Source organism: Apodemus sylvaticus, chromosome 1 (genome assembly GCF_947179515.1).
Source record: "Apodemus sylvaticus chromosome 1, mApoSyl1.1, whole genome shotgun sequence".
NCBI lineage: Eukaryota > Metazoa > Chordata > Mammalia > Rodentia > Muridae > Apodemus > Apodemus sylvaticus.
In genome coordinates, this window is record NC_067472.1 from 19,626,096 (window position 1) to 19,649,206 (window position 23,111).

The window sequence follows — 23,111 nt, forward strand, 5'->3', positions numbered from 1 at the left end:
TGGAGCACGAATAGACACAAACACCACAAATAGCAAAGCCAGCTCTTTATTGTGTTGAATCTGGGGGTGTTCCTGCTACACTGGCTGCAGGCATCTCGTAGTAGGGGTGGGGTGCCCAGCTCCGGGTAGATATTTACTGGGCTGGTACAGGCTGGGGTGTCTCACGGCCACTCCCAGGCCTCTCCAGTCCGTTCTGCTCAGATTCTGACTCAGGATGCTCCAGGGCATGCCGGGTGTCTGCTTGCCATAGCTGGACCAGGTCCGTGGGGGTCTTTCCTGCCTGGAGAAAACAAAAGCCGGCCTACTCAGACCTGAGCAGCCCACCCGAAATTGCCTTCAGCTATATTGGTGTGTTCTCAACTGGAGGCACATACCCAGGGGTAAAGCCATCTTGCATTTCACAACTAGAGGTTATGGGTGCTGCTGGTATCTGGTGGACAGAGGCCTGGGATGCTGGGACAGTGCACAGGAAAGTCCCTTCATTATGAATTGTCCAGCCCATGTCTGCAAAGCTAAGATCATCTATACCCTCTCCATATGCTCCTGTTTTTTCCCTCAATGGTCCTTGAGGCTTTCTTATGCTAGAATGTTCCATGCCCCTCTTCTGTGGTTGTTCTTTGGACCAATAGATAGGCTTGGGCCAGAGGACATCTATTCAGAGAAAGTCGGAGGCCCACCAAGAACCAACATGAGGTGCTAGAATGGCCGCCAAGTAATTTGATTCCCTTCCACAGGCCCTCCACTGATTGGTTTTGAATGCTGGGATCCCCTTCACCCTATCTGAGGACCCTGGGGAAGTCCTCTCACCACCTCTCTATTGTTTCTCCAAACCTATGCTCTGGACCTTAACACATAAAGAGAGAGACCTGGGAAGGCAGGTGATTAGGGTGGTGTGGCCAGGAGCCAATGACATGTGTACCTAGGCTGTGGCTGCCCCATGGCCTCTGCAGACCACCCACCATGCAAGGACTCACCCTACCCACCAAGCCAGAGGAAGAGACTCACCAGGTTCTTAGCCATCATGTCCGCCCCATGCAAGAGCAGCAGTTTGATGATTTTGTAGCGGTTGAGTCTCACAGCATCATGTAGGGCACTGTCCCCTTCCTAGAATCGGTGTAGTGCACAGAGTAACCCTTGAGGTCAATGGGTAGGTAGGGTGACAGGAGATGGGCTAGAGGCCATGCTCAGAAGCGGCCACCCTCAGGTCCTGTCAGGAAGGACTACCGGCCCTTGGCAGCCTGCCAGGCTGCCTGTACCCCCATATTGGCTGAGCAGAGGAGAAAGCAGGAACTCACTCTGTCTTTGGCATTGATATCCAAGCCCAGGGAGAGAAAGTGTTCCACAATCTCCACGTGTCCCGTGCGGACAGCCACGTGCAAGGGAGTGCTCAGGAGCTGTGTGGGAGGAAACAGGGCGGTTAGCACATGGGCCTGGACTGTGGTACCCTGGGGTACAGGAGCTATCTTATCCTCAGCTTGATCATACTTCCAAGACGGAGCACCAAGGCCTGCGCCTTGGACAGGAGCGAACAGTTCAACATGCCACTATCCTTCCCAGTAACCCAACTGTACAACTGTAAGTGCCACCTCCTCGGGCTAGCCTACTGCAGCCCCCCCTCTTGCCTGGCAGTGAGCTATTGCCCACTCCCCTACCTTTGTAAAAAGTCAGGGTCCCACTGTGTAGTCCAGGTAGTTGCAAAGTCTCAATTCTCTTCCCTCTGCCTCTGAAGGGCTGAGATTGCAGAGGTGTACGGAGGGCATAGGTTCTCCTTCAACCACTGACATGTTTATTCATTGGAAGAGTGGGGATTGAGCCCATGGTCTTGCACATGCTAAGCAAGTACGCTACCATGGAGTCACACACCAACACCAGCCCACTTTCTCTTAGTCATTTTTTTTAATGAACCAAAGTCTCACAGTGTAGACCAGGCTAGCCTTGAATTTAGAGATCCTTCTGCCTCTGCCTCCTGAGGAGTTCTGGGATTAAAGGTGTGTAAAACCACTACCCAGCTCTGGGGTCTTCGAATAATTATATTAAATGCCATTAATTGAGAAATGACTGTGATGATGCAGCAAGTGCTTTTTCCCCCTCCTCCTCCTCCTCTTCCTCCTCCTCCTCTTCCTCCTCCTCCTCCTCCTCTTCGTTCTTCTGGTTTTTTCAAGACAGGGTTTCTCTGTGTAGCCCTGGCTGTCCTGGAACTCACTCTGTAGACCAGGCTGGCCTCGAACTCAGAAATCTGCCTGCCTCTGCCTTCCAAGTGCTGGAATTAAAGGTGTGCATGCACCACCACTGCCCGGCACAGCAGCAAAAGCTTCTTATGTTAAAAAGTAATTCATTTACAAACATTTTCCTCCTAATCTACATAAGAACTCTACAATGTTTCTGGCTCAGAGGACCAGGTACTTGTTCAAGGTTGCGAGTAAAGAAATGAATGGCCGGGTGGTCCGTTATTATTTATATATTATTATAAATAAATAAATAAGTAAATGAATAAAGTGCTGGTCAGGCAGGTGGATGATGAAGAACGGCAGATGTCACGATGCACAAACCCTGCATCTTCTCAGTGGCCCACATCTCCAAGACAGTGTGGTGTTTGTCTCCTCTCAGCACTTGCTACTCCCAGGCTCCCTGGAGGACCTGAGGGTTCTCTACAGCCCCCTAGAAACCAGGCTGGTCTACTCCCTACCTGCCTACCGCGTGAGCTTTCCTGTTGTTGGCTGCCCCCCATCCTCCCTGAGCACCCCAATGTGTCCTGAAGTACTGCTTCACCTTGTCTCTCACGTTGGTGTTGGCCCCCCGGTTTTGCAGGAGTCTCACCACCTCCAGGTGGCCTCCGCGGCAGGCCCAGTGCATGGCTGTGCAGTCCAGCTGGAAGGGACAGACAGCATTTAATGGGAGAGCTGAAGGGAAAAGAAGTTCCCTGGGGAAAGGACAGACAGCCCAGGGCCCAACTAGTCCAAGGGAGAGTCCCAGAGGCAACTCAGGGTGATGAGGCTCACCAGATGTCACAGAACACACAGAGGTAGGGCCTGTCTCCATGCAGCCCACTGGCAGCCCAGTATTACAGATTTGACAGAAAGCAGAATTCTACAGTCTAGATCTACTTCTTACCTCCCACCCAATACCAGCCCTCTCACCCGATCCTGGAAGTCCACGGTGGCCCCATTCTCCAGAAGTTTCTCCAGTATCTCCATGTGTCCCTCCAGGGAGGCCCGATGCAGTGCTGTCCGACGGAACTGCCCCGAAAGAGACTGTCAGGCCCGAGTCCCATATCCCATCAAAAACGAGGCCTAGGCCTTGTCAAAACTCGGTGCCCATGTGTGCTGTGCTCCGCCAGCTCCTCTCCAGAGCCCCGGCCTAGAACTCCAGCTTCTTCACTCCTCCTGTGCAGCCAGCCATGCCCCTGTGCAGCTGACGCAGCTGGCACACCTGCTGGTCAGGGCTCTTCTACCCTCATATGCCATGATGCTTGTGTGCCAGGGTCTTATTGAACCTTCTATGCCAAGCTGCGCCCAGCTGATTCCTGAGTACGAGGTAACATTGGCAGGCTGAAGGCTACATCCCCTAGTGCTAGGCAGGGGCTTGGATGCACAGGACACACCTGATTACTGATTCAAGGAAGGAACAAACTTCTCTCTCTGAAGGCCACTTTCTACTTTGGATTCAGGGAACCCTTGTGCCACAAGGCAAGTCTTTCCATGTGCTAATGATCTGGTCATGGGCAGTCTTTCATGACCCTCCTCTTGTTTTTTTCTTTTTGGTTTTTTGGACTTGTTTTTGTTTGTTTGTTTGTTTTGTTTTTTTTGTTTTTTTGTTTTTTTTTCCGAGACAGGGTTTCTTTGTATAGCCCTGGCTGTCCTGAAACTCACTCTGTAGACCAGGCTGGCCTTGAACTCAGAAATCTGCCTGCCGGGCTGGAGAGATGGCTCAGCAGTTAAGAGCACTGACTGTTCTTCCAGAGGTCCTGAGTTCAAATCCCAGCAACCACATGGTGGCTCACAACCATCTGTAATGGGATCTGATGCCCTCTTCTGGGGTGTCTGAAGAGAGACAGTGTATTCACATTAAATAAATAAATAAATCTTAAAAAAAAAAAAAAAAGAAAAAGAAAAAGAAATCTGCCTGCCTCTGCCTCCCAGAGTGGCCCCATTCTGGGATTACAGGCGTGTGCCACCATTGCCTGGCTTGTTTTTTTCTTATATTTTTCTCTTGACATGCAGCAAATAGGAGGGGAAAAACCCATTAAGACCCTAATGGCAAAAGAAGGCATTAGAACAGAAATGGAGGCAAGAGAACAGAAAAGACGTGGTTGAAGTCTATTAGACTATAGAGCAGGCCCAGGGGTGGGTGGCCACTGTTAGGCTTGGTCTCAGGATAGCGGTAAGAACAAGGACATCTCACAAGTGCCAAGAAGCAATTTCAGAGGAAAACCATGCAACGGGCGACAGAAAAATGTAAAAGACAGATGGTGGCCATAGTTACACCACACTGTGATATAATCAGTGCCACTCTGAATCAGCATGGCTAAAATGATGCATTTCATGTTATATAGTTCCACAGTAGAATAATAAAAATAGGGGCTGGGGTGTGACTCAGTGGGAGAACACTTTCCTAGCAGTGTGCTCTGGAGCTGCAAATAATACTAACAATATTAATAAGTAATTGTAAGCCAGGCATGGTGGTGCACTGCTTTAGTCCCAGAACACAGAGGCACAGGCAGGTGGATCTCTGTGAGTGCCAGGTCAGCCTGGTCTACATGGTGAGTTCCAGGTCAGCCAGGGCTACACAGTGAGACCCAGTCTCAAAATAAACAAATATAATTGTAAAAAGAAGCACGAGCAAGAAGCACTTCCTGAGAAAGAGAAAGAGTCCTATGTCAGCACATGCAGCGGTCTCTCCGTCCATTCACCATGTATGGAGGCCCTCATGGTCCATACTGAGAAGGCCGGAGGCCACGTTCTCACTAGTAGGACCTAGGTCATGGAGAGGCAACAGCTCAGCCACAGGTCCCACAGCTAGGGGTTCTAGGGAGACACAGGATTTCTGTCTAAATCTCCTTAGCTGTCTTAATTGAATTCTTTTCCTTCATCTCCCGTACGGAAACATGTGACATTTGTTATGGAGGTGACCGGGCCTGGGGAAAGGTTTGAAAAGGATTTGGGGAAATTGTGAAGTGAGGAAGAAGGCCCACTACAGGTCTACCCACGCCACCCTAAGAACATCTGTGAGTGTTCTCAAACAAGCCCACAAGTGGAGCTGATCCAGGGTCCAACTCGGTTTATGGTGCTGGTCCCGAAAGGGCATTGGGTGCAGTGGCAGGGGCATCACCTCGTCACAGGTGTCCGCTGAACCTCCGTCTGCCAGGTACTTGTCAATGACTTTCATTCTCCCCTCCACTGCGGCTTTCAGGAATGTCTCCTCATCCACGGGGCCGGTCTGCAGGTAGAGCATCCGCCAATAAAGGATAGTAGGGTGCTTCGGGGCCTCCCAGGCTGCCCCTGCCCACATCTGTTCAAACCAAGAGACTTACGATCTCCTCCGGCTCTGGAGGTGGCTCCTGGGCTGCAGCCAGGGCATCTCGCTTTTTCTGCTTGCGCTTCTTCCTTAGTTCTATGAGGTTCTGGATCCCACCCACGTCAATGATCTCACGCCGCAGGTCCAGGGATGTCTTGCGCACGCGCTCTTGGCCCTGTGGGAAGATGGCCCATCACCTCTGTACTGGGGCTGAGTGATACAGGATGATATGGGGTGATACAAGAGCTGAGCTGGCAGCAGGATGACTGGGATCGAGGGTCTGGCTGGCCTGTCACCTGAGCGCAGACTCTTACACTTACCTTAACCTTTTGTAAAGCAGGACTCTGAACCCCAAGACGCTTCTCTTCCTCTAGCACTAGCATGTCCATGGACAGCTTCCCAGGAGCAGATCTTCGAAGTTTCTAGAAAGCCGTTGAAAGCTACTTAAGATTAGGGATATGATTTTTTTTTTTTTGTCCCGGTATGGCAGCTCACACCTATGATCTGAGCACTTGAAACTGAAAAATAAGGATAACTGCTCTGGAGGGCCAATGTGGTCCACATAGTGAGTTCTAGGCCAGCTGGAGCTACACAATAAGACCCTGTCTCAAGATCCAAAACAAAAACCATCACAGAAAATTCTAGCATACATAAGCCCTTTTATAAAATATCATACTTCTTTATATATACAGATTGTGATGCTTTGTATATGTTTGGCCCAGGAAGTGGTACTATTAGAAGGTATGGCCTTGTTGGAGTAGGTGTGTCACTGTGGGGGGTGGGCTTAAGACCCTCATCCTAGGTGCCTGGAAGCCAGTATTTTGCTGTCAGCCTTCAGATGAAGATATAGAACACTCTGTTCCTCCTGCACCATGCCTGCCTGGATGTTTCCATGTTCCCACCTTGATGATAATGGACTGAATTTATGAACCTGTAAGCCAGCCTCAATAAAATGTTACCTTTATAAGATGTTATAAATGTTGCCCTTGCTGTGCAGTGGTGGTACACGCCTTTAATCCTAGCACTTGGGAGGCAGAGGCAGGCAGACTTCTGAGTTGGAGGTCAGCCTGGTCTACAGAGTGAGTTCCAGGACAGCCTACAGAGAAACCGTGTCTCAAAAAAAAAAAAAAAAAAAACCACAAAAAAAAACAAAACAAAACAAAAAAAAAAAAAAAAAAAACAACCAACCAACCAACCAAAAAAACCACAAGGAAACAAAAAAAAAAAAAAAAAAAAAAAAAAAAAAAAAAAAAAAAAAAACAAAAAAAGAGTTGCCTTGGTCATGGTATCTGTTCATAGCAGTAAAACCCTAAGACACCTATATGCAGTCCTGTATATTTTTAACCTGAATATTATATATAGTGATTAATACAATGTGAGTGTTTTTATTGTTTAGGGGATAAAGACAAGGGGGAAAGTCTGTTCATGTTCATTACAAATAAAAAGTTTAAAATTTTGCACAGGGTTAGATGGCTCAGGAATTAAAGGCATCGGCTGCTCTTCCAGAGGAACAGGGTTTGATTCCTAACACCCACATGAGAGCTAACAACCATCTATAATTCCTGTTGCAGGGGATACCAGTCCTTCTTTTGGCCTCTGTAGGTATCAGAAATGCATATAATGCAAGACATACATGCAGGTAAAAATACTCACACCCATACATTTAACATAAAGCTAAAATGTAAGAAAGTTCCCATCTGTGGTTGGCTTGAGCTCATAGAGGGAGAACCCAGGAGAACACAGGAATCTAGCTGAGAATAAAGTTGTTTTGATGAGATGATTGTGATCAGAGATGGCACTTTTGGTCTCAGTGTCCCCCAACCCCCAGGCTTTAAACTTAGATCTTGCAGACGCTAGGCAAGGGCTTTACCACTGAACTACAGCCCCCAGCCTCACCATCTTCCCCCGCTAACAACAGCCCTTTGGATAATATAAAAGCTTGGTCGTTCCTTGCTAGATACTGCATTTTCTCAGAAATGTTCAGCTCTGAACATCTAGAGCTTGGGTAGAATAGCAGCTTCCAGCTTTCAAGGTCACATGGTGATGGTATGGTGAGCCTCCTCCCTGTATCTGAAGCTCTGGTTTACCCAGACTGCTTCTCCGCTCTTAATGAACTCTGGCACTTCCCAGAGTCTCCCAAGCAGCTTGGGTAGACAATTGTGCCCAGGTTGAGGAGAACCAGGTGGGGAGGGCAGCTGGGGAGAACCTGCCCCACCCCCATGTGGCCCAGGCACCCTGCCCGTTCCCACAGAGCCCTGGTGTTAGCCTCTCCCAGGGAAGATTCTAGGTTTTATTTCCTAAGCTTTCCATTCACTTTTATTTTTCTTAGCACTGAGCTTGAATTCAGGGCTTCACATGACAGACGAATGTGCTACCAACCGAGCGACGCTCCTCTCTCCCAGTGGTCATTTTGACGGTCCCCTTGGCTGCTGCTCTTGCCAGCTTTATGACTACACGACCTGGCAGGTTTGTGGCACTGTATGATTTGGAGTTTCCCATCCTGCTCTCAGGCATCTTCCTCCAGGAAAAAAAGAAACGGCCTTGGGCTGCAATTACCGTCCCTCGTGGGACCCTGGCTGGATTACGAAGGGAGCATCCAGGGGGTGGACTTTGGGCTTAATCACCTGCTGTTTCCAGCATTTACTGGGACAGGGCCTGGCATGGAGTGGCTGTTCACCTAACACTTGTTAAACAAACGGATGATGAACGAGTGAATGACCACGCGGACACAGCATCTCTGCGTTCTTAGTTAAAGACCTTACCTGGCGAGCAACAAATCAGGAGGTTGGCCTCTGTGCCTTCTATTCCTTCCAATATGAGGAGGAATTTACACTCTAGTGCCGCCCATTTCTTACTCAGACTCCTTTCAGATTTGTTTGTGGGCTGGTGGAGTTTACACTCATTGACTGTTTATGAAATTGAATGCGGGTCCGTGAGTCAAAACAAAACTCCCACCTGATTCCACAGACCACACTTCAGATTAGAGAGGGAGCTCGTGAAGGGCTGGGCCGGGACGCTGGCAGGGAGGGGAGCTGGGTGAGAAGGCTGGGGGCTGGGGGCGCCGGTGTCCCTGCAGTCCTGTGGCTATATTTGTTAGATGAATGAATGGAAGAGGACTGTGTCCCCTCGCGGAAGGTTCCAGTGTCTTGGTGGCAACAGTCCAGAAATGACACAGCAGCATGGCACTCCTGTCCAGCAGTGACACCATGTGCACATGCTCTCTGGGGAGGGAGAGGCGAGATTCCTGGAGATCCAGGGATGCTCCGCTGCTGTCCACACTCCCCTTGATAAATCTGAGCTCATCTCTTCTCTTAAATGATGAGGGCCTCTAAGCTGAGTTCTGATTGGTTCCCCCTCCCTCCTCTCCAATAAATTCCTTTCATCAACATCAGAACCGGCTCTGTAACAGGTCAGATGGCACAGCCCTCCTTCCCTCCCTCCCTCTCACAGTCAGTGGTTCTCACTGCCCACGGAGCCTGCACCTCTTACCTGGACTTCTCTGGTTTGTCCTCGGCCTTCTTTTCTGGCCCCAGCTCTTGCTGTCACACTTTCATGACCACCTTTATTTAGCTCCTGTCATTTCCTTGACCCAAGCACCTCTCCCCACATCCCGAGCCCACTCCTTAGTCCTGAAGGTCCAGCTCACACTCCATCCTGACCAGAGTAGTCCCGGAGGGCCAGAAGGGCTCACACACCCTGCTCATCACTACTGACCATTTTCCATATGCCCATTTATGCCCTCTGCCGCCTTCTTAGTTGACAATGCAAATAAAAGGTGTTGGTTAAAATTAGTGCCCACCTCACCCTATGCACTGGACTCTAGGCTCCTGTTCCCCCCCCCCAGTGGGTAATCTCACCATGTAGCCCAGGCTGGCTCCACCTCTGAGATTATGGGTGTGTACCACCATACCTGGCTCCACTGTTTTTGAATAAGATGTAAAGCAGGACAAGTCAGTAGTCTACCCCCTTAACTTAGCCAAGAGAAAATGCACCTGTGTGTGCACTGGGCCTCTGTCACAGTCCTGGCTAGGTCCCACAGCAACCAGCCCTAGCATCCAGGGGACAATCTGTGTGTGTGTGTGTGTGTGTGTGTGTGTGTGTGTGTATCTCAGGACCTTACCCTTCTGGCTTTCCCAGAGAATACTCATCTGTCTTCCCTGTCCAGTCCAGTCTATCTCTTGAAGCCCAGGTGAGTGGACAAGGTCTCTGGAAGGTCTGCCCCTCCCAGTGCCTGTTTGAGGGGCTGAAACCCCATCTCCCACCACCCACAACCTCGTTAGGAACATCCTGGTATGGAAATGGGCCTGGTTGGGCCCTGGGAAATAGCATGTTGTCCGACCCGGGCAGTACCCAGTCTTTCCCTTCCCACGATGGCACAGATAGGCTGAGCCTAAACCCGGAGGCCTCCCTCCCCAGCACCCTTCGCCCGGCTCCCACCTCAGTCTCCTCCTCCTGGGCCAGCCTCTGCTCAATGAGCTCCGTGGCTCTCTGCACTGCCTCGGGACCCTCCGCGGTGCCCTCCATGACTGTTTCTGCAAGCCACGGGGCATGGGGTCTTTATAGGCCTGAGCGCCCACCCCGCCCCGCCCACTGGGCGCCTTTGTCATTAGCTCACAGGCTCATTTCTCCGTCTGTCATGAGCTTACTAGCTCAACTCCCCACCTGCCTCCCCCACCTGTCACCTTCACCTCGGACAGCCCCAGGGAGCATGGGAAGCCACTGCCCAAACCAGGGAACCGGCCCAGAGCCAGAAGGCACACCGCCCCCAAAAGACAGCTGCAGCAAAGAGGCCTGTCCAGTGTGTCCTCAGTGCTGGGAACTGGCTAAGTCTTAGCCAGGGCGGATGAGCTGCAGGACCTACATGCTGCCATTGGCCTGCATGGCAGTGCCACCTGCTGGATGCCAAGGAATGCTGTCTAGCTGTGCCAGCCAGGGGAGCCTGAAAAACCAAATATGAGCCCCAGCAGACCTGTGGGCCTTTGAGACCTTCTCCAAGCTGGAGCAGCTGCTGCCCCCTGGTGGCAGCTACGGCGTCCTGCAGCACGCCCTAGGGAAACATAGCTACACTGCATGGCAAGTCCGTTAGGCATGAACAGACCCCGTCCATCTGTCCATTTCATCTTCCTAGGGTCCTCAGAAGAACTAAGTGTTGTTTTAAAAGTCTAGGAAAGGCGGGGCGGTGGTGGCGCACGCCTGTAATCCCAGCATCTGGGAGGCAGAGGCAGGCGGATTTCTGAGTTCGAGGCCAGCCTGGTCTACAGAGTGAGTTCCAGGACAGCCAGGGCTATACAGAGAAACCTTGTCTGGAAAAAACCAAATCCAAAAAAAAAAAAAAAAAAGTCTAGGAAGTTAAAGTTCAGAGCTAAGGCCATCTCATCTCAGGAATAGCAGGCAATGCCAGACTGCCTTAGGCGGAGCTGGCCACACTCCCTGAGAACAGAGAATACATGGAGGAAAGGCTGACCTGGACTTGAGCTCCTCGCCTGGGACTCCCAGCCTCATGATGACCCATGTTTAACCTGCCAGTGCACTACAAATGCTCCAAACTTCTACAACTCCAAGTGACACCCCGTGATTCCCCTCTGGTGATGTGCACAGTTCCCCAGAAGAAACAGGAGCAATCAGCCCTGTCTGCCTTTAGCTCACATATTTCTGGGAGCTCGTCACCCCATGCTCTTGATATAGCATGGGATGCATCTCCACGATCCCAATGGGCCCTGTGGGGTGGCTCCTGTTGCCTTCTGTGGGTGTTCCTTCACTTTTTCACATCACACACACACACACACACACACACACAAATGTCACAGCAACTGCTGCAGGAGGCAGGGCAGGAGGTTCCATCTCTACTTTAAAGAAAAGCAAAGTGTGTTTCGCAGGTGAAGTGGCTTTTTTCAGGACCCACAGGAACACAGTGTGGTCAGATGAGATCAGGGCCCACGGGAGGGGCATCAGGTTGGACGCTCTACTGTGCCCACAGGAGGAGCATCGGGTTGGACGCTCTACTGTGCCCACAGGAGGAGCATCGGGTTGGACACTCTACTGTGCCCATCTGTAGCCAACCAGCAGAAGCTCTGGGCTCCAGCATACTGTGAAATGTGAAGTCATGTGCTAGGCAAGAGAGGAGCAAAGGCTTTATTGATAAAATGCAAATGTGTCTGTACACAGGGCCCTGCTGGGGCCATGACCAGGCTTTGGACCCCACCCTGCCTGGGTTATAGTTGGGGATAGCCCTGTGCAGACCCCTACCATAAAGCCTGGCTATCTGGCCACCTGCCTCATCTCTGCAGATTGTGCTGGGTGCAGGGAGAGGCAGAGAGGCCCACCTCAAGCTCCTCAAGCCCTGGGGCCCACTGGGCTCCCTCCCCATCCAGGGGACTGGCACTGTGCCCAGGGCAGAGTCATGGAAGGGATAAAGGGGGAGACAGCACTTGCTTCCAACCCTGAGCAGAAAACTGGAGTGAGCACAGTGGTGGCACCAGATAGCAGCTCTGGGCCCCAGGTCTGCAGGACGGCCTCCATGGCTCCAACCTGTGGTGAAGAGTGCCACGTGCCCTTTCTCCAAGGCTGGCAAGGCCTGTGTGTGGCAGGCAGCACTGCTCCCTGGGTGCTGAGCATTGGTGGATCCAGTGCCCCGGAAGGCAAGTCCCTTCACAGCTCCCAAAGAGCCATACAGCAGGGGGCGGGAGGCGCCCCTGAAGAAGACAGCAGCACGGGAAGGCGGCCACAGGCCTGGGCCCACAGCCTGCAGGGGCCTCCATGGCCTCTCTTCCCTGGAGTCAGGAGCCTTCAGTCCTGGGGTGGTGGGGGCTGGTTGATGATGACCTGGATGACGAAGTCTTTTTGAATCTTGGTCTCCTGGAGCCTTGTGCGGTCTGTGAGCAGCTTCCCAGAGAAGAACCATCTCTGCCAGGATGGCTCAATGCCCTCCTGGCTATGCAGCTGCCGCTTGAGCTGCCCCACCGTGTCAGGCAGGCTGGCATTGAGCCTCACGTCCTTGCCTGTGGAGAGGCGCACTTTCAGTGGGAATTCACGGCGCACACCAGGCGTGGGCTCAGGCGGCTCCGGGCTCTCCTCCGTGTGCTCCAGCAGCAGGTTCACAGGTGGGCACAGGCAATAGATGGGCAGTTGATAGCGATTGCCCAGCTCATCGTAGCATTCACAAAGAGTTCCTGTGGGAGAGGCAGGGTGAGCAGTACAGTCTGGGGACCTGATGCCACACACTCAATGCTGTGTCCCCCAAATTCCCACGTTGAGGCATATTTGGAAGGAATAAGATTACACAGGTAAATGACAAGGGCCCAATCTGACAGGACCAGCTTCCTTTCAAGGAGAAGGCCCAGAGAACCCCGCTCAGTCCTCCCTTCCTGAATGCCTGCCATGTCAAAACAGCACAAAAGCAAGAAGCATCACCAGAACCAACCGCTGGCCCTTTTTCCTTGGGCTTTCCAGTCTCTCAAACTGTGAGAAACAAACTTCTACTGTTTAAGGGGCCCACCTGTGGTCCTCTGTTCCAGCAGGCTATGCAGGTTAACTCACCCACTATAGCCACTCACGGTCCCAAGTCCTCCCCACAGTCGGGACTCTGGGCTAACTTCCTGACCATCAGGGTCTGGCTCCCTCAGCAAGTCACCCCGCTTATTCAGCATTCTGCTGGGTACACGCGCTAGGCTAGGGGTTGGGCCGGGTCCCTGTTTCCTTACTGGTGGGAATACATTTACTTAGCCTTCAGCATCCTTGTAAGTGCCGTACTGGACTAGGTGGCTTCTGCACATCAGGATTAATCCTCCTCTGTGATGACAAGGGGCCCAGGCTCTAACCCGAGACTTTCCATGCCCGGGACATATGGCTAGGAAAAGTCACAAGCTGAAAGGAGCACGGTCAAGGCCCAGGCCCGTGGCTGAAGGTCTACTGTTACTTTCCCTTCACAGCTAATGAGGGTGCTAGGAACAGAAATGCGGCAGTGCAGCAGAAGGCTCCAGACCAACGCCTCAGATGCCCCCGGTCCTGAGTGCCCCCAGCAAGCCTTTTGCTTATAGGTTTTATTGGTGTCTGTCTTCTCATTAGGCAAAGGGGATCCTGTCCCCCCATCCCTCCTGTCCCCCTCCTTCCTTTCCTCCTTCTGACAGTCTCATGTAACCTGGGCTGGTCTTGAACTTCAGATCCCCCTGTGTCTACCTCTTGTGATCCCAGTCATGTACCACCATGCTTGGTTTGTGTCTTGTGTTTCTTTGTTCATGCTGTAAAGAGTCATTTAAAGGAAGAAGACAGCCACACATATATGCATACTCCTTCACCTCTACCAGCTCACACAGCAACTTCTCACATGTGACTGGCTTTCCACCTCTGTGCTAATGAAACCTTCAGCCCCAGTCCAGGTACGAACAGAGCCCAGGCCCCGCCTGCTTACCATGAGGCAGGGTGATGCTGGCTCCATCCAGGATGGCCTGAGCCAGCTCATGGTCGTTAGCTTCAGCAGCATAGGCGGCAGCCTTCAGGGCATCCCAGATCTCCTTGCGGCCCTCAAAGGCAGGTGCTGTGTCCCAGAACTCGTCTCGTTTGCTCCGCAGCTGCCCATCAGTCATGGGATAGTCACTCTTCCACTTGAGCCTCTCCTTCTTCAAGGGCTCATTGCGACCTGGGCAAGAGAGATGCAGAGGCTCGGTGTCTCTGAAGCCACTTAAGCTGTAACCAACCCTCTCTCTGGCCCTGGCCTATCAGGGACTTCACTGTACCAGTTCCTATGTATTTAGGACACTGGGACACTCACTTTCTGAATAGCAGGGAAGAGTGTGGAAACCCAAGTTAGGGATTTGAGCCGGGCAGTGGTGGCGCACGCCTTTAATCCCAGCACTTGGGAGGCTGAGGCAGGTGGATCTCTGAGTTTGAGACCAGCCTGGTCTACAGAGTGAGTTCCAGGACAGCCAGGGCTACACAGAGAAACCCTGTCTCAAAAAAACAAAACAAAACAAAAAACAAAAAAGGGGGGATATGAAATAAAATTTTCAGGCAAGTGTGTTTTTGTCCCTTGTATTTATTTATTTTTATTTTATATATGTGCACCATGTGCATGGCTGGTGTCTAAGGAAACCAGCAGAGGAGGGTGTTAAATCTCTCAGAACTGGAGTAATGGATGGCAATGAGATGCCACATGGGAGCTGGAACTAAACTTGGGTCTTCTATGAGAGGAGGAGGTGCTCTTAACCACTGAGCCATCGTCTCTCCAGCCCAAGCCAAGTATGTTCTGTACAGATGAACCTCAACTTACAATGTACTACTAAATCCATTATAAACTGAAAATATTCTGAGACAAAACACAGTGCCCACAACTACAGACCACTGCAGCTTAGCAACTCAGTCCAAGCTGAGTGTCAGCTGTCCATCAACGGCCGAGACAGCTGCTACCCAGCGCAGGGAGGGTGTCACAGCTGAGCTGTGGTGTCTACTGATTGTCTCTCCCTTCTGTACCTTCTAAAATCCAAAGGTCTTGGGCCAATGAGACGGCTGGGTGACTAGTGAATAAAGGCACTTACGGCCAAGGCTATGCCCAAGTCTGTTCCCTGGTCCCACACGGTGGGAGGGGAGAGACAACTCCCACAAACTGTCCTCTGATTTCCATGTGGGTATGTGTGTGTGTGCACGCACACACACACAAAATATGATTTCCTGAATTGTTATGTGTATGGGTGTTTTAGTTGCATGTGTGCACCATGTGTGTACCTGGTGCCCTCAGAGGTCAGAAGGAACTATTTGAGCCCCTGGGACTGGACTTACGAATAGTTGGGAGCCATCACAAGATTGCTAGGAACTGAACCAGGGTCTTCTGTAAGAACAGTAAGCGCTCTTAACCACTGAGCCATCTCTCTAGCCTTGACAATGTAATTTTTTAAGAAAAAAAAATTAAGAAAGCGAGAGAAAGGAAATGAAAGAAAAAAGGAAGAAAGGAAAAGAAAGAAGGAAAGAAAGGAAGAAAGAAAGCCAGACAGACAATGAAAAGATCCTAAGTTTGGGACTGTTTGTCCAACCTTTGCTGTTGTTAAAAGTTTCCTGCGTTGTCTTCCTGCCTCAGCCCCTAAGGTCTGAGATGATAAGCAGGCCCCACTGCATCCAGCTTGTTAGTGGAATTTTCATCTTGCTCTTGGCTTATAAAGAAGCACATGTTTAGCATAAAAGAAATCTGGGAACAGTACAGATACATTAAGAATAACAAAATAAGACCAGGTGGGTTAACAAGGAAGGCCCAGCAGTGCCCCAGGGGCCAGGATGCCCTTTGGGGGGAACATCCTTGAGGCTGCAGTCAGGGTCTTCCCACTGTACCGGAAGCTATGGTGCCAGTGACCTTTCCCAGTAGTCAGACTCGTGCACTAATGACAGGTCGGTATCCTCAAAGTACTCCACTTCATAACACAACACTCAAACTGTGATTATGGCCCATCTTTTAAGCTTTTCAAGAGGATCATGGGAATAATTAGTTTACTAGGAAGATCCATCCCCCATGATTTGAGAGGAAAAAGATGGCATCGTGTGCCCATAAATATGCTTTCTACCTTATAAACAGCCAAAGCAACACCATAAGGTCCACAAACTAGAACCCGACTGGCCCCCTTTGCTTTCTGTTTTTGTTTTTGTTTTTTTTGTTTTTTTTGTTTTTTTGTTTTTCTTGGTATTTTTCGAGACAGGGTTTCTCTGTGTAGCCCTGGCTGTCCTGGAACTCACTTTGTAGACCAGGCTGGCCTCGAATTCAGAAATCCGCCTGCCTCTGCCTCCCAAGTGCTGGGATTAAAGGTGTGTGCCACTACCACCAGGCCCTCTTTGCTTTCTGAAATAAACTTCATAACAAGGAGAAACCCAGTAACACAAGCCATTTACAGCCAAGTACGCCAGCCAGAACACAGGAAAGTCCTTAGCCTCAATGCCCTGCCTGCCTGCATTCTTTCTTTCCTTCCTTCCTGCATGTTAGATTAGCACCCTGCATGAAGTCACACCTCAAGACAAACCAACAGGTGGGAAAACCACAGTCTGTCTATTGTCAAAAGCCAAACACACACCAAGTCCACGACATTCTGACTCCACGTCCAGCCTCTGACCACTGAGGGAAAAATTACTTAGACTTCAAAAGGAATGACAGGCTGGGCAGTGGTGGCGCACGCCTTTATTTCCAGGACTTGGGAGGCAGAGGCAGGTGGATTTCTGAGTCTGAGGCCAGCCTGGTCTACAGAGTGAGTTCCAGGACAGCCTGGACTACAACAGAGAAACCCTGTCATGGAAAAAAAAAAAAAAAAAGACAGACGGAAGGAAGGAACAATATTTTCCTGTACTCTGCACTCAGGTCATGATATTAAATTCATTTCTTTACAATCCTTTTCCCAGAAAGGAGTTAAGATATTTTCATGCCAATATACAATTTCAATTTTCCTTTTGCTTCATAGTTATATTAATGCCAACTTTCCACATGACTAAAACATTCTGAGGTTGGAGAGCTGGCTCAGCAGTTAAGAAACACTGGCTGTCTTACTAGAGGTCTCGTTTGCTTCCCAGCCCCCACATGCTGGAACACAGCTGTCTATAACTCTGGATGCAGGGGACCTCAAGTCCCACTCTGGCTTCCACAGGTACCAGACATGCATGTGGTACACAGACTTACACGAAGGCAAAACACTCATACACATAAAATTACTAACATCTTATTACTCTACCAAGTAGATATAATCAACTTTTTTTTCAGTGTCTCTACATAAAAATAATAGTTATATTTCTAAGGTGTATTCATGATGTAATAATTTTAAAAAGTCATAAACAACCAATTTCTTCAGCATCTGAAGAAAATTGTTAAGTGTCATTTCTTCTTGGTACCCATGTCCAAATAATCTATAAGACAATTCCAGCCTATGGTCAAGGCTGGGACAAAGGCTTCTGTCAGGCATCTGGAGGCTCAGCCATCTCAAAGCTGAGGCTGAGAACTCACAGGAGCTAGGTGAAGCGTTAACGTTTGCCTTGACTGACTACAAAGAGAGTTCAAGGCTATGCCGTGCTGGCGGCCTAGGCTTCGCTCCCTCGGGGGTGGGGGGTGGGGGTGGGGGGCAGAGTGCAGCTACTCAGTGTAAGAGCATGCTATTCATGGACCACCACTGACTCTCTTCATCTACGTACACCATCCCATCCCAGCCTTGTGGCCTGAGGCAGTAGGTACCAGGATGCGAGTTCACAGAAGACAGGGCAGATGCAGGGAAAATAAATGACCTCCTTGAAGGCAGAACGAGGGGTTTTACTAAATCCTGTGGCTTGTGCTCCAAAGTACACAGTTCCTGTGTGTGAGTGGAAAGCTGTGGTCAACATGTAATGGAAAAGTATTCCTGGGAAACACAGCTCATCTTTGGAAGAAAACAACTTCAAACCCGCTCTGGAAAATATCCAGCAGAGACCAGGTATAGTGGCACACACATTTAATCCCAGCACTTGGGAGGAAGAGGCAGGCAGACCTCTGTGAGTTGGGAGGCCAGCCTGACCTATACAGTGAGTTCCAGGACAGCCAAGGCTACATGATAAGACCCTGTCTTGCCTACAACTCCAGTACTCAAAAGATGGAGGTAGGAGGATCACAAGTTTAAGGTTGGCATGTTACACAGTAAGTTTTATGCCAATCTAGGTTACCCAGAGAAACCTTGCCTCAAAAACCAAAAGAAGGGGCTGGAGAGATGGCTCAGTGGGTAAGAGCACTGACTGCTCTTCCAAAGGTCATGAGTTCAAATCCCAGCAACCACATGGTGGCTCACAACCATCTGTAATGGGATCGGATGCCCTCTTCTGGTGTGTCTGAAGACAGCAACAGTGTACCTATGTAATTAAAAAAAAAAAAAAAAAACAAAAAACAAAAGAAACAAAACCCCAACAATGAAGGTCATAAGATGCAATAAATACAGCAGTATGAGTCAGAGCTGGAGAACCTCAGAAGAACCAGGCTTAACAGTACTTTCAGACGGAACTTTAACAGGTTATCAATCAGCAAAGTTAAGAAATAATAGTCTTTAAAACACAAGTCAGGGACTGGTAAAGGGAGGGGGATGCAATATAAACTGATTGGGCTATAAAATTAAGGAATGAATGATTGGGGGGAATATAAGCTAGGGATACGGGGGTAGGGAGGATAGCCTGCACCACCATTGTGGAGACCCAGTGCTGTGGTCATTACGAATGGACAAAGAGACCAAAAGAACAGACGAGAGTCCAGAAATGAACCCAGGTGCACATACCACCTTGCCTCCATCAGGAAAGAACACCGCTGATAGACATGCGTGGAAGGTGAGCTATTTGGTAATCATGTTGGGGTTACAGGCCTATCATATAGAATAACCCCAACACTTCCTACAAACCACAAAAATCAAAGCAAGATCAAGAGAAAGAGGCGCTGGGAAATAGCAACACATTTTGAAAACACATTTTTGGGATGGACTTTGTTGTGAAGATGTTTTTGCCTTGAGCAAGGACCCATCTTCCTTCTGATTTATACGCCCTTTGCCTCTGTCTCTCAGGGTCTTTGGGGGTGACCACTCCTTGTTGGCGCCAGGATCCAGCAGGAACCATGGCTAGTAGCGGGGATACCCCTGAGACCCCGACTATGAGATTCTGGCTCCTGCTCAGTGCTCAGTGGCTTCTTGAACCTTTCTGTAGTTTTCCTGCCACCGCTGTTGCTAGCTGTGTTTCTCTCTGGTCTTTCTGGCTGGCTGCTGCCCTTAGCTTGGGTGGAGGGAGGGTTTGGTGCCTGCAGACTCCTAACCTGCAGAGGGTTGAGCAAAAGGACACAACTGAGTGTCAGCACCGCCTTTTCTCCTTTTCTGTTAGGCAGGGTCTCAGCTAGTCTGGGATGGCCCGGAACTCCCAGCCCTCCTGTCCTGAGCTTACCGTGCTAGCATTACAGGAATGTGCCTTCATTCTCCGCTAATCACAGGTTTCCTACAGAAGCCACAGGTGAGCTTTGGGATGTTTCAAGTGTTAGCTCAGCTGTGCCTGACAACCGAGGTTACTGAGTTGTGACCCTAAGGACATCTGAACTGTAACTATGTGTATGTGCCTCTCCCATGGGCTCTGTGTAAAGGACTGATCTTCAAATCAACATCCCTGTGGTGGTTTGCTGTGCAACTGTGAGGACCTGAGTTCAAATCTCACATAAAAGCAGTGTGGCAGTATGGTGTCTGTCACCCGATGCTTTGATATCACCTTGGAAGCCCACACTTGTATGCTGTCTTTGTTCACAACTTCCTTATCTTAAAGCAACCTCTAGGGTTATCTCTCCTCCACCCACACAGCAGCCAACTTTCTAAAGTGTCTTATAGACTGCTCACTCATGAATTGACACAGTGCATGAGCCTCTCCAGGTACCAACTGCAAACAGGAGCCCAGCCAGTTCGCGTTCAGTGTTGTTCTCCTGTGGGGCAGCAGAGGGCAGTGGCAGCATCTCTAGGCTGGTTCTCATCAGTGGGTGAAACAACATAAAGATATCAGCTCTCCAGACACCAGCATAAGCACACACAGGACACATGTCTGGATGTTTGAGCCCTACATACGGGTGTATACAATCAGACGAAATCCGGACAAACCACCAAAGGAAGCTTTTCATCAAAGCACGAAAGTCAACTGATGATGGCTTTTTAATTTTACCTTCAAGATATTTTGTAGGTAGTTGAACAACAAAGCAAAAACCAAACTGGGGCTGCAGAATGACTTAGTAAGTAAAACACCTGCTACACAATAAATGTGAGGACCTCAGCCAGGTGGGGGTGCACGCCTGTAATCCCAGCACTGAGGAGGCAGAGGCAGGCAGATCCCTGAGTTCAAGGCCAGCCTGGTCTACAGAGCGAGTTCCAGGACAGCCAGGGCTACAAAGAGAACCCCTGTCTCAAAGAAACAAAAAACAAAACACACAAAAATTGTGAGAACTTCAGTTCAAATCCCCCCAACCCTGTGTAAGAGCTGGGAAAGGTAGTGCTTGTCTGTGATGCCTGTGTTTCTACAGTGAGAAGACACCTCACCTCCGCTAAAAATGCTGCGGGCTGGCTAGCTTCCTGTACCAGCAGAGACTGGTTCAAACAAGGTGGAAGATGAAGGGGGCAACTTGATATTACTTCTACTAGAGTACTCTGGCATATGTACATGCATGTGTGTGTGCACTCGTGTGCGCTCGAGGACACACACACAGACATGTTAAAATCAAACTGAACAGTTGTCTGTAGTTGTATTAGTCACGAGGCTGAGGCAGAAGGACTGACGAGAATTTGAGGCCAGCCTGTAGTACAGCAAATGCAAGGCTGGCTAAGGCTCCATCACGAGATGCTGTGCTAACTAAGTAAATACATGAACAAATGAATGAAATAATAATTTAAAAACAGAATGGAGCTGATTGGTGATGGTTGGTACTGTGCCTGCCCAACACGCACAAGCCCTGGTTTGATCCGCAGGATCACATTGATTGGGTACAGGTCTATAACACCAAGATTCATGAGGTAAATGCAGGAAGATCAGAAGTTGAAGGTCACTTGTTGGCAAGAGTGAGTTTTAGGCCAGCCTGGGCTACATGAGACTTTGTCTCAAAAGGATATGAACACTGGTATGAAAAGTACATTGTTATAAATCTTCGGAATACCACAGCTGAAGAAAGCCATGGACTGGGTTGGCTATTATGGAGGTCCCTGCCGTGCCCCCTTGCAGGAGCTGGGCCCCAAGGAGGAGGAGGCACTGCGCTTGGATTTCAGCAACAACGGCTGGCTTTAATGACAAGCAGGAGACACCCAACCAGAGCTGTCTGGGACTCTTGTTCCCACAGCGTGAGGGGGAGCAGGCCATTAGGAATTAGGGCTCATTTTTGTCTGTGTTCTCTTACTGTGAAAAATACATTGTTATAAATCTTATTGAGCTCATTTATTTGATATAATGTCAAAACTACCAAGTTTGGCTCAACTTTTTTGGCTTTCTAGGAATTTATTCTGAGAAGATAACCCTAAGTCCAACAGTTTAACTCAGCTGTCTCATGCAGGCAAGCTGGACAGCTGAAATATGCAGGAAAAGAAGAAGTGAAATTTACCTCTGCACCCCCAAATCAGTAGCAGCCACTTTGTGACAAGGAGGAAAGACTCTAGACCAGCAAGTGCCCTGTGCCCAGCTTCTGCTTCTAAAAGAGTCTACATAATTATGTAAATATTAAAAAGACTGCAAGAATGTATACCGAAATGTGAACAGTGGCTGTAGACGAATGGCAATGACCAGTGGTTGTTTTTTGCTGTCAAATTCTCAAAAGTTTTCTACAATGAGAATTAATTGTGTTTGTTCTTTTTGTTTTTCTTTTTTCTTTTTGGTTTTTTTTTTGAGACAGGGCTTCTCTGTGTAACCCTGGCTGTCCTGGAACTCACTCTGTAGACCAGGCTCGCCTTGAACTCAGAAATCCTCCTGCCTCTGCCTCCCAAGTGCTGGGATTAAAGGCGTGCGCCACCACCTGGCTATTAATTGTGTTTGTAATCAGATTACCATGCAAGTTGTTAATAAGCTCAGGGGACTCGTGGTGTTTTGGGGGTGACCAGAGAGAAGCCAAAGAGCCCTGGAAGCCAGAGGATGTCAAGGAGTCAGAGTTTCAGCATCGGCAGCACTGGGGGTTCTGTCCCAGGGCCAGGGTGGGCTCTGTGGGGTTCAGCAGCAACGCACCCAGTGACTACTTGGGACTCCACTCGTCTGCATAAGTGCAAGTCAAAGCTGGAGCAGAAGAAACGCCCCTGCTTTGGATGCAGCCCACAAAAGACTGTAAACACAATAATTACGGTCAAGTCACATCCCTGTGGGAGGAGGTAGGGAAACATCTACATGGTCCTGGGCTCCAGTGACTGGAATGAGCAGGTAATAGCAAAAGCTACTTGTGACTGGGCAGGATGTGTGTGTGTGACTGGAGCGAGGCGCAGGAGCCTCCAAGAGAGACTGTGTAGCTCCTGCACTGGAGTTCTTGGGGTGCCTGCTAAGAGCATAGATGCCAGCTGACAAAGTTCAGGTGGTCCAGGAGGAGGAAACACTTGCTGCACTTGTCTGAGGACTTAAGTCTTATCCCTGAAACCAAGGTGTGTGTGTGTGTGTGTAGGCATGATGTGTATGAGGGAGCATGGGTCACAAAGCAATATGGAAAAGCAATATGGAGGATAGAGGCCAGTCTGGGGGTTCAGCTCAGTGACAGAGCATTACCTACCTAATGCCCAGGTGCCTGGCAAGGCTTCAATCCCCAGCATGGGAAACCAAAGCTCTCGATTTGTACCTCCATGTGGGCCACAGAACGGAAACCTAGAACTGAGGCGGGAGCGGCAGGACGGACTGGAGCTGTTCAGGGTCACCCTCTGCTGTGTGTGGGATTCAAGCCAGACGAGACTATATGAAACCCTGCCTCACCCCCACCCCAAAGCCCCTCTTTGTAAACACAGCAGAACACGAGTGGAAATGCTGTAATAACGCAGCACAGGTTAACACAAGTTAGCTCAACATATGGTCTCCAAAGTGGCTGCCAAGCTGACTTGGGGAGAGGAGAAAGCAAGAGGGCACAGTGTCTGGGCTGGGGAGGATAATGATGGTGGCCA

General features: G+C 49.8%; 3 protein-coding genes across 3 annotated transcripts in view; 1 reads left to right on the forward strand and 2 right to left on the reverse strand.

Annotated features, from left to right (window-relative positions):
* The window catches only part of Mms19 (MMS19 homolog, cytosolic iron-sulfur assembly component), a 173,363-nt gene that overhangs the window by 70,068 nt on the left and 80,184 nt on the right, over positions 1-23,111 (forward strand). The gene's annotated exons all lie outside the window — the stretch shown is intronic.
* Ankrd2 (ankyrin repeat domain 2) lies at positions 134-10,136 on the reverse strand. The gene is given in 10 exon segments (XM_052185884.1): positions 134-280; positions 1,006-1,104; positions 1,296-1,394; positions 2,770-2,868; positions 3,138-3,236; positions 5,329-5,436; positions 5,531-5,689; positions 5,835-5,936; positions 9,952-10,070; positions 10,073-10,136. Coding segments are annotated over 10 exon segments (1,080 nt in total). The 5' UTR covers positions 10,122-10,136.
* Ubtd1 (ubiquitin domain containing 1) overlaps positions 11,624-23,111 on the reverse strand; it is a 55,778-nt gene continuing 44,290 nt past the window's right edge. The window contains exons 2-3 of the mRNA XM_052185859.1: positions 13,922-14,149; positions 11,624-12,683 (exon numbers count right to left, since the gene is read on the reverse strand). Coding sequence (XP_052041819.1) covers positions 12,301-12,683; positions 13,922-14,149 — 611 coding nt within the window. The 3' untranslated portion in view covers positions 11,624-12,300. The remainder of the gene's footprint in view (positions 12,684-13,921; positions 14,150-23,111) is intronic.